This window comes from Cimex lectularius, unplaced genomic scaffold, assembly GCF_000648675.2.
Source record: "Cimex lectularius strain Harlan isolate CLEC.00 unplaced genomic scaffold, Clec_2.1 scaffold15, whole genome shotgun sequence".
Taxonomy (NCBI): domain Eukaryota; kingdom Metazoa; phylum Arthropoda; class Insecta; order Hemiptera; family Cimicidae; genus Cimex; species Cimex lectularius.
This window is the reverse complement of record NW_019392667.1, coordinates 1,227,010-1,239,082: the sequence shown is the minus strand read 5'-3', so window position 1 is coordinate 1,239,082 and position 12,073 is coordinate 1,227,010. Positions and strand designations below refer to the sequence as shown.

Below are 12,073 nucleotides of genomic sequence, written 5' to 3'. Positions count from 1 at the left end.
GTATTATATTTTTTCCTGTATATCCTTATTTTTGAATAATTTTTTCCCATAAAGATTTTTTTAGAGCAAGGAAAGTTTTGCATCTAATTTGCCTTTTTTAAAAGTTTTTTGGGGGTTTTTGTTAAAAACAATCCCAGCAACAACAATTTAAAAAATGTATATTATTTACTTATTTAAACATTTATTTAGCACCTATCTTCAACAACTTATATTTAATTCAAAATGATTCAATATTGTGAGTTTTCAGAGAAATAGGACCAGAAAAATGTTTTTTTCTTGGACAGAAATTTTTGAGATTAATTTTTTTTAAACAATTGATTTTAAAAACATAATTTGTTTACTTGTTTAGACATTTATTTTGACGTTCGGATTTAGCACGCATCTTCAACATCTTATATTTATTTAAAAATTAGTTTTTTTGGATTTTAAGTCTCATTATTTTGAGTTTTTTGAGTTTTTTTGGAGAATAGACACATATATATGAAAATAATGTTTAACAACAATCTGGAAAAACATTCTACCTAGGAAAGAAAAACTCAACAACTCATAATGAAGAAGGACATCTTGCCGGAAGTTGCTGACTCAAAATGATCCTATATCTCTAAAAATGTTCTAAAAGAAAACACTTTTAGAAAGAAAATTGGGTTTTATTGATATACAATTCCCTTGTAACTTTGGAGCATTAATCTTCCACAAATCTAAAAAAAAATTACAATAAACAATTAACTTTTCCCTTGTAGATCTATATTTCTTTGTCAAATGAACATGCTTTACAAAATTCTGTTTGTGTTTTTCATCAAAAATAACCATTGAACGTCTTTTTACCTTACATTTGTTTTTTTTATGAAAATATACGGCCGATGTTTTTGTTCTGAATGAATTGTATACCTTTTCAATTGTCGTGCCAACTAGTACAATTGTGTTTACCCTCCACTTTTCATCATGTTTTTTCACAAAGTTTTTTTGGTTGGAAACATTCCGTATAATAAACCTCGATATGATAAAACAAAAATTGTATGCTTTGTTGTAATATGGAATTTGTTTAGTTCCTCGTGATTTATTTGTCATTTCGCCATTACTGATTACTGATTTATGTAAGTTTATATCCGCGCACGCGCGTACAGAGTTGAGCCGATTACTGCATTCAGTCCATCTCAGCTTTTTTGTAATTTACAATAAATTACCGGTAAGCCTTGGGTATTGGAAGTCAGACCTCGATCTTATTTGTGCTCTGAGGACTGCCAAAGCTAGTTCATTTCAGCTCCCAACACCGTCAGTTTCTAAATCCATTCACATTCTTACATCCATCACGCTTTACACCTATTATATAACTTAACTGATGGTCGTTCAGTACTCAATATTTTGCCTCTCAGACTGCACATTCACGCCAATAAATACATTCACTCAATACACGCTTGGGTTACAAAACTACAGTAGACCGGGTTGCTTACTCGCGCTCTATATGGAGCCAAAGTATTCCATCCTTCAACAAAATGGAACACATCGAGCAACTTTTCTCTGCATGACGGACACGAATTATTACGAGGGGGTTTGCCCAAAAGTTTCATCTCTAATTTTACACCCGATTACATGCTCTTCTTATAATCATCAGTATAGTATCTTTAAACTTTTATTTTTATACACTCTTGTTTGCTTGACTATAGACTTGCCAAAATAACTCATTTTTCCTGGTTCAAACCGCTCAATTCATTAGTCAATGGTTTTAATATTGACTTCGTGTTTTTTCTTAACCACCATGAAGAATTCTCTCGCTTTTGTATCTCCGTTTTGTCTAGATTTCGCCTTGACAAATCATCTGCATTTTTTTGAGTAACCTAATAATGTAAAGTTGCCCAATAAAAATTACCCTTGCCACGACAAATTATGGTGCAAAACTGACTACTTCATTACATTAGAGATGATTCTATTAGGCCCTGTTCATCGTGCTAATCTTCTGCGAGGACTTCTTTCATTTTTTGACTGAGTGTTCCATTATGTTTTACAGTTTTGGGTTAAATTTTTGAAAATTGCAAAAGTTTTGAGAGCGACTTTGATCGCAAAGATGTTTGTTCCGACCTGGCTGGATTTGCAAAGAGAACACTGGAATATCGCAGAGATCTAGACGAGCAGTTTAATTTTTAATTTTGAACTGAGAAAATAAGTTTTAATTTAATACTTTTGGTGTAATTATTTTTTATGTAAGTAATATCTATCCTAGTAATTTCTACGTGGCTTTCTTGACCTGGGTGTTATAATCAATGGAGTAAAAAACACTGTAATTTGGTTTATGTAAATAAAGTTGTTTTTCACGTATCCATGTAAATAAAATAAATAAAACAAGTTTCTGGCTTCTTGTGTATTGTCCAATACATTTTGGTTAGTTTTTTCACACGGTTTTAAGTATTTTGATTTATTCTGAACACACAAAATAACCAGCCGACAAACCACTGACGTTCTAAACTGAATTCAAAGATGGTCATAGACTGGTAAACAATAATACACGTGTATTCTGTAGTGAGTGGATTTTAGTAGCCATAAAACGAGTGTTTATATGCGATTTGTATAAAAGTTGAAAATATTTATTATTATGATTTGTATAATGTAAGGATCAATAATCATAATCGCTGTTTTCTGCAATAGTGCCATAAAATCCGTTAACTTTAAGTTTTGGTTTTTGTTAAGGTGTTTGTTTCGTATGTTATTTCATTTTCATTTGAGATTTGTTTTTTTCAAAAGTAAACTTCAAAGCGCTTCGTTTAAATTATTTATTTTGCTCGATTGGATCTTTTCGAGCTCGTCTCAGCTCTTATTAGGCTTGGTGTTTTGTTACCATTTCCTCTGATATGGGTATACGATTTATTTATTTTAAATTGTTGTTATTTTTGCTCGTTGCTATTATTTTATTAACAATTTGGGGCAGCCGTTTATTTTTAATTGAATTTCACAGTGCTTGGTCTATATCATTTATTTTTTTGCTCGGCTGGAGAAGCCTTTTGGGCTACTTTGAGCAATACTTCAGTCAATGTGGATGTTTTGTTATCCATTCTACGATTATTTAGAAATCGTGAGATGCGGTTTGGTGTGATGTAGGTTTTAGAAAAACATTTTATTTATCGTGCCAACGTTTCGATCTTTATTGAGATCATCTTCAGGGCCTGGGATGTATAAACATTGTTTAAATTTTACAAATACATGTAGGATGTGGAAAAAAGTGAATTTATACAATGCAAAAAAATAGTTTTTTTTTATAATCATTCAAAGTATTTCTACTCACTCAAAATGAGTACTCACAGAAAAAACACTCTGAGTAGAAATTCTTTGATTGAATAAAAAAAAATTATTTGCATTGTATAAATTCACTTTTTTCCACATCCTACATGTTTTTATTAAATATAAACAATGTTTGTAAATCCCAGTTCCTGAAGATGATCTCATTAAAGGTCGAAACGTATCGCGATAAAGCAAATGCTTTTGTGAAACCTACGTCACACCAGACCGCATCTCACGATTTCTGAATAATCAACGAAAAACGGTCACTAATTACCATACATATCCATTATATTTTTAACAATATATGATGTATTTATTTTAACAGTTATTTTATTTTAATTTGGGATTGTTTTTTTGTATATTGGACATTACAGCGCTTAGTTCATATTGTTTATTTAAGGTCGTGTCTTGTCAAGCTCCTCTGAGCACATATTTTGTAATTTTTCGTTTGGTTCGGAAACTTTTGGGGCTGCTTTGAGCTCTACTTCGACCAATCTGGCTGTTTCGTTATCCATTTAACTTTTATCAATGTATGATGTATTTATTATAACTGGCTGTTTTGTTATTTTCCATTTGGGACTATTTTTTAAATTTAAGTTAACAGGTCTAGATTTCATTTTTTTATTTGTTTACTTATTTTGCGTTGTAGTAGGATTGATACTACGAACATCTTAGAAAAGAAGAATGAAATGAAAAGAGAGAGAGAAGAACGCGATTCAAGAACGATCCAAGAAACTCATTGTGAGATTTGGAATTCTGATTGGCTTCTAAACTGCAGTGCTAAATGAATATTGAAAAAAGTGAAGAACTTATTGAATCACTACCAACAAATAATAAATCGCTCTGGGTAGCAGTTGAAATCTATCTTACCACAAATTATATACCAGGCTTCGCCAGGTCGACGACTACTTGGCCAAGTCTGCCGAGGAGAAAGCATATGTTTTTGCCGCCTCTTATCTGACTTGGACTTAATGAAAATTTCTTTGTTGAAGTACTCATAGCGTACTACTATGCATACTAGGCGTACTATATACAGAGGATACTATACATCTTCAAAGACGCAGTAAAAAGTAAGATAAAGAAATTTCTATCACATAGGAGGGCTTAAGGTCCCGTTGGGTGTTCCGGAAGAAGGATCAAGCCACTTTGTAATATTTATTTCATTCGATTATCAATTAAAAACCCATGGGCTTTGACGGGTTTCGAACCCAGGTCCGCTAACAGGACAATACGAGGAGGACCATTCGGCCACCGCGGTTCAAAAAGGTGCAGTAAACCAACACCAATAAACGTAATGTTCAAATGGATCGTCATAAGTATTGTATGAGTTTAGTGAAAAGTAGATCTAAAATATAAGCATGTAATAAAAAAAACTAAGTTATGAGTTAGTTTATATAAATAATGATCAGCATAAGGAGTTATATGGACTTGATTGATTATTGACTATTACTGATTATGCTCTTGAGCAGTGCTTTCCCGATGATCTTTGCATAATCAAGTAGAATAAACAAAAATAAGATGGTGTTCTACGATAAGGGTGAACAAAGCGGGGTTGTTATCGCAGGCGAATTGACCCAGAAGGGTAAGTCTACCTTTTATGATAACAGAATCCGTATGAGGAAGACGTCTAAATGTCCAAATTCTCCTGGAGGAAGGACGTTTATCAGGGAACGATTGTACCGGCTAATCCGTCTAATTAAAGCCGAGTTTGACGGTCGACCGGTCGAGGGTTGGGGGTGCTGTCGGCGTGGAGGGGTAGCAAAGTGGGTGGGGACCAATTATAACGAGGATCCGGGGGGTAACATGGCGCTTCACCCAAGCATGCGCTTTTCCACCCCTAGCCGGGCCCTTTTCCGAGTGGGGGTGCGATTCGAAATAGGCGCAGAGAGTGAGTAGAGCGTCAGAGGGTACCGAGCGAGCATGGATCTCATGATGTACAGTACTGATAAAATGATGCAGGGAAAATCTCCGCTCCCCATCTCTGCACCGGGGCCCTGCTTTCCGGGGAGGTACTCGCCAACCTACAGGACTCCCCCGGACCCAATGAGACGATGCATGACAAATCCAACGGTGAGTTTCTTTTTTGACAAAATGTTTGTTTAGCCTCAAATCCAAGCAATCCGGTTTAAAGTGCCATTGCGCATTTCAATAATACACGAGGGATTTATCAAAAATTAGAACTACTGGATATACTACGGCCACATCCACATGACACTGAATTTAGTAAAACCTTTCTAACGAGTAAACACCTATTACATTTTTTTTGTCATATAATAAATATCTTCAGAAAGTACAGAACCAATTTTCTGCAATAAGAAATTGACCAAATTATCCCATTTTGGTAAAATAGATTATACTATGTGAAAAATATTTCTACCTCGCGATGTTATATCAATTTGTTGACAAAAATATACCCAACGATACATGATTAAAAGAAGTATTTTGTAAATACTACGATTTTTAGATATATAATAAATATCTTTGAAATGGACAGAATCCAGTTTTTATCACATTAAATTGTTCAAATTATCCCATTTTAGAAAAATAGATTATACTATATGAAAAATTTTTCTTCCCCCGGAATGTTATACAAATTTGTTGACATAAATATACTCAACGATATATGGTTAAAAAAAGTATTTATATATACTACGGCTTTACAGACATATAATAAATATCTTTGAAATGGACAGAATCCAGTTTTTACCACATTAAATTGTCCAAATTATCCCATTTAAAAAAAAATAGATTATACCATGGAAAAATTTTTTTTACCCTGGAATGTTGTATAAATATCCCCAAAAATATATGATTATAAAAGTATTTTATGTATGCACGGTTTGTAGACATATAATAAATATCTTTTAAATGGACAGAACCCAATTGTTTCCACATTAAATTGTCCAAATTATCCCATTTTAGAAAAATAGATTATACTATGGGAAAAATTTTTCTACCCTGAAATGTATAAATATCCCCAAAAATATACGATTAAAAAAAGTATTTTATGTATGCACGGTTTGTAGACATATAATAAATATCTTTTAAATGGACAAAAACCAGTTTTTACCACATTAAATTGTCCAAATTATCCCATTTAAAAAAACTAGATTATACTATGGGAAAAATTTTCTACCTTGGAATGTTGTATAAATATCCCCAAAAATATACGATTAAAAAAAGTATTTTATGTATGCACGGTTTGTAGACATATAATAAATATCTTTGAAATGAACAGAAACCAGTTTTTACCACATTAGGACCAAATTATGCCATTTTAGTAAAATAGATTATGCTATTTGCACGGTTTTTCTACTCTGAAATATTATATCAATATTAAATATACCAACGATATTCATTTTTAAAAGAAAGAATTTCATATACAGAATAGATTTTTGTTAATAATAATGTCTAAAATAAACCAGTTTAATACCACGATTCCACTTCAATGTTTTGTGTTCCCAACATTAAAATTGCAAGGTTTAGTCTAGTTTCACAATGACACACAAAATGTTTATTCTAACAACTTGTTTGTTTTCATTCAATAAATGTTCAAAGTTGTACTGTTCTGGTCTGATTTGTTTACATTTTAAAACTCATCATAAATGAAACGTTACTTTGGATTCGTGTTGCCACTTCTTATTGACTTGATCTAATTGTTTTCTGTATGGTTTCCTTTAGAATTCCTCCTGTTAATACATAAAGTTGTGTTTATTTATTGAATGAGCCGGATTTAAAAAAACAATTAATATATGAATGTTTTTCAAGTAGACATGTTTCTCACAAAGGCTTTCCATAAAACATTAATCATCAGCATTTTTGTAATTTTAGAACTATTTTGAATTCTAAAGTGTTTTGTTATGTATTGTTTTTATAATTGCCGTATATCTATTGCTAAATAATTTCAAAGACAGCAACAACTATATTTATTCCCAATTTACGCAATGTAATATTTCATTGAGTTTTGATATAACAGAAGTACTTGGATTGAATAAATAGAAAACAATCGAGCCTGCTGGAAAGCTGGAAATCAAGAATAAAGTACGCGTACGGTGGTTTTGATCTCTTGTAATTTTTTTAAAATTGCCGTACTATGTTGTTAATTAAGGATAAAATAATCGGGTCAAAGTCGTTTCAAAACAAAACAAAGTTAAAATTTTAATTGTTTATTTTCTTTTGCAATAAAACAGTGTTCAAAGAGTTTTCTGTACGTTTTGTGCGTGTTGTAATTATTACAAGACACACGGACTCAAATTTTTTGCAATATTTGAATCTTTTGTCTGGAAATATAGCAAGTAACCGTTTTATTTTTTTTCACATTAACTGTTGACTTTTTATTATACATACAAATATCTGATTGATATAATTTTTACACTCTATCTTCTTATATTTTTAATAAGTATAATAACAACATACTTATTACTTCATGTATGACATTATGTTGAGCTTAAAATTCTATAAAAAACATGACAATTAGTTTTCTTGTTATCGAATTTATTGTGTTCATTTTTATTTTAAATGTTTTACTTGTTGATTAGTTGTATTTGTATCGGTCAACTGAGTTTCCTTTCTTGTTTTTTCATAATTTCTAACGTTTAGTTAGACAGCTAGAGGCAACAATTTTATGGTTTATTCTAAAAATACACGAATAATATTTGATAAGAAAATTTAACAATTTAAAATGATGATTCGGCTTAATGTTAATTTATTTTTATGTGTGTAGCTCGTGCTATAAAGTGTTTATTGAAAATATTTATACAGAAGGATAAAAATTATATTTAGAAGTGACAATTTCAAATATTTTTTTATGTGAGATTTCTTCTTCCGGTCTGCGTAGTGATAAACTGTTTGATACTTTAAAGCAATAAACTTGCATTTCTCTATAATGGAATTGTTTTTTAATGTTTCTTTTTATATGTATTTTTTTTATTGCCCTAACCTTGTCGCATATCTTCAAAATTGCAAGTGTAAATGTTAGATGCACTACTGAAAAAATTACCCAATTTTGGATCAGCCAGATCCATAATTTTTTTCCCACTGTTTCCTCTTATTTCAACGCGTTAAAAAATGAAATAAAATTTATTAAAAGTTCGTTTTGAGGTTAAAAATGTGCCTAATGAACCGTTTCTACTCGGTTTGCGTTATAAAACCAGACACACGGGACTCACGTGTCGAGATAGACATCGGACACGATTCCCCAGTGAGGAAAATTAGCGATATTAAAATGCATTAGAGGGCGTACTCGAAATTTCTTCTGTTTCCGTTTCGTAAATATTATTATTTGTTTTTGAAAAGAGGTGTGCATAAATTATCCGGTTGTAATTTCTAGAAACGATAATTTTTCGATAAGTGCAATAGCTTGTATGGTTTATTTTTAAATATTTGTTGCACAATTTAGACGCCAACATAACAAGGAAAGAATCTTGGAATGTGTAATCTTGGAATATAAGATTTCAATTTTTTTTTGTTTCAACATTAAAAAAAAAATAAAGACAAATTCTACCATTTTTGCCAATAAGACCTAAGGGCCGAAAAAAATAAATTATCTTGCATAAATTTTTAAAATACTCAAGTATTTCCAAGTTATTACATAAATCAGTACATTTGTTGTTTTTTAAACTAGGAGAATAAAATAATAAGGAAGATCGAATTAGATTAGACTAGATATACAGGATTAGATGGACCGGCTGAATTTCTTCTGAACAGATAGTCATCATAATTGGTTTTAACCTCATTTTTCTCATTTATAATTACATACAATATAAACTTTGCTCATAAAAACCTGAAAGAAGAAAAAGAAATTTTGAATCATTGTAATAATGTTGAATTTAGCTAAAATTCAGTGGCGTTGTAAATTATTCAGTTGAACACCGGACATCAAAAAACTGTTCTTTGACGAATCCAGTCAAAAATGTCTATTTTCAGTGATTAATTAAAGGTTTTGAAAGTCTGCAAAAACGATTCCGGAATTGTTCAAAAGAATTTGTTTTTCGCGTACTTTACAGGAAGCGTTTTTTGTTTGTATTTTTATTCAATACAGGATGTTCTTTTTTGATAGCTCGGCTGAATTTATCTTGAATAGATAAACTCATCGAAAAACAAAAAAATATGAATTTAATGTTTTAACTTTTTACCGATTTTTTAAAATAATAAATATTTAAAACACACTATCCCATCTATTAGTATCGTTATGTACTTAAAAAAGATTCTGCCAGTTCAAAAATAAGATTTTAAATTTTAAGAAAAAAAGAGCGGACACATTTTTTTTCCAATTACTTTGATTATTCCCAAAGAACATATAAACAAAAAAATACTGTAGTAATATATCTCAAATTTTACAGATAAGAATGGAAACATGTGGTTCATAGAATAATCATGAAATGGAATGTTAAATTTTTTAAAATTTACTTTACGTACTTTTGTTATTCTCTTCATTTATCGAAACAACTCTACCCAACCATGCATATAACCAAACAGTAACACTTATTACCTTTTATAGACAAGTTCTCTATTTTGAACAGACAAACATTCAGATTTTAATTTATTAAATTTAGAAATTATTTTTGTAAAACATTGTCCGAGAGATATTTCAATCCGGACATTATACCAATATTGTTTATCTTAGATACATCCAATGAATGTGCATGCGCCACACTTTCTAAGTAGTTATTTACAAAAACATACGAACAGTACTTTCGAAATAAAAATAATTGATACGAGTTATATATGCAACCATGAAAATAGAACAAACATAAATAGATGTATAGATAGATAAGGAGAAACCCAGAGAGAGAGTGAGAGAGAGAGAGAGAGAGAGAGAAGCTTACAATCTTTGTGTTTCCCTGGCATATTTCGATTTTTATCAGTTATTGCCGCCTGTTTTTCTATAAGTGTGTAAGTTTGTCTGTGAAAGAGGGCGAGACAGAAAAAAAGGAAGAGCGAGAGAGCGTGAAAGAGAGAAGCTTGCAAATTTTACGTTGCCCTGGCATCCTCCGTTTTTTCTAAGTTCTTGAATGTTTTTCTGAATGCGTGAAGGTCCGCCTTTCAAAGAGAGCGTGAGAGCGAAAGAAAAAAAGGAAGAAACAGGTAGAAAGAATTAAAATTTTTTACAAATAATCATTAAAAAATTTATAAATTCAATGACAAATTACAACCCAAAGATAAAAAAAATATGTAATAATAATAAATAGTTATTTCACTTTAATCAAAATACGAAATTACAGTTTTTAGGTTGGAGAGAGAAAAGTATAAAATAAATTTAGGAAATAATTAAAAATGAAATATTATTATTTTTGTGTGGTGTTTAGTGACCGTTAGTTAATGATTATTTAGAGATCGTGAGATGCGGTCTGGCGTGACGTAGATTTTAGAAAAACATTTTCTTTATCGTGCCAACGTTTCTATCTTTATTGAGATCATCTTCAGGGCTCAAACGGAAAACAAATACTCAACAACTGAAGATGATCTCAATAATGATCGAAACGTTGGCACGTTAAATTTTTTTTATAAACCTACGTCACACCAGACGCATCTCAAGATCTCCAAATAATTATTACTTATGTGCTATTCTTACGTTTACAGCCTTTTTTCCATTAGTGTACTTCTACCGGTTAAACTGAGTTGCCAAATTTATTCTTATTATCACAAACATTATAAAACAAAACACACACAAAAAAACCCGCAATTTTATCTACTGAGAGAAAAATGTATCAATGTGTAAATTTTAAATAATTGTTAGTTATCTTTTCAAGGTTACATTTCTATAACTAATCCTAACCACTAAGTTATATGAAAAATATGTATTAACATATTAACTTTTGGATCTTTAGAATATTTGATTTTGGTGCTGTAGGTCGTCCGTAAATGAAAATAACCAGCTCCCAGCCCAAACTACTTATAGTCGTTTTTATGTTAATTTCATTAGATTTGGCCAAAAAATTATATTTAATTCCTAAATTAAAATTGGTTGCAATCTTCTGGTCACAATGGTTGCTCGGAAAAGGTTCCTTATATCAACATCTCCCAGGGTACAAAATACAAATCAGAAACTGGCGAGTTCTCCGGAATTCCGCAGTTTCGGCTTCAAGGGCCCATTGACACAGATCCGGTGGGAGTAAAGGGAAAAGTCTCTCATTTATTTAAAAAACATCCGCTGTAGAGGAAGCCAACAGGTTAATATAATTTCAAGTGGTGCCGCCCCGACCCCATTCCAGCAGAGCCGAAACCAACCGGGCTTCTTTAATTCCCTTTTATGCTTTTTCGTAGATGAACGCGAGAAAGGAAGACCTATGAAAAATGAAATAATGACGATTTCACACACAATGTTTATTCAAACGGATTCTACAATAAACAGATACAAAACTTTGGCTGATTTAAAATCAACATATTTGATATGATAACAAAGATTCTGGCTTACTCTTCTATAAAATAAATACCAATTAAATAAGGAATTGAAATCCACTGATTTTTACAAAAACTGAACATAAAATAAAAATACTCAATAAAATGATGAAATAATTTCCATTAAAAATTATATTTTAGGCTGAACTTTTGAGGCTACGGAGGCAAAATGTTGGCATTTTCTGCTTTGTAATTGATAGCTTTAACTTGGAATTGAAATCCACTTATTTCTACAAAAACTGAACATAAAATAAAAATACTCAATAAAATGCTGAAATAATTTCCATTAAAAATTATATTTTAGGCTGAACTTTTGAGGCTACGGAGGCAAAATTTTGGCATTTTCTGTTTGTAATTGATAGTTTAACTTTAAACAAAACTTTCCAGTATACCTTATCCATGG

At 31.0% G+C, this 12,073-nt stretch overlaps 1 protein-coding gene across 3 annotated transcripts in view; it reads left to right on the top strand.

The window, feature by feature from the left end:
• Positions 1-5,154: 5,154 nt before the first annotated feature.
• The window catches only part of LOC106673961 (inhibitory POU protein), a 123,622-nt gene continuing 116,703 nt past the window's right edge, over positions 5,155-12,073 (top strand). For all 3 annotated transcript variants that reach the window (XM_014406370.2, XM_014406369.2, XM_014406368.2), the window contains exon 1: positions 5,155-5,340. In XM_014406370.2, the coding sequence (XP_014261856.1) occupies positions 5,191-5,340 (150 nt within the window). In that variant the 5' untranslated portion in view covers positions 5,155-5,190. The remainder of the gene's footprint in view (positions 5,341-12,073) is intronic.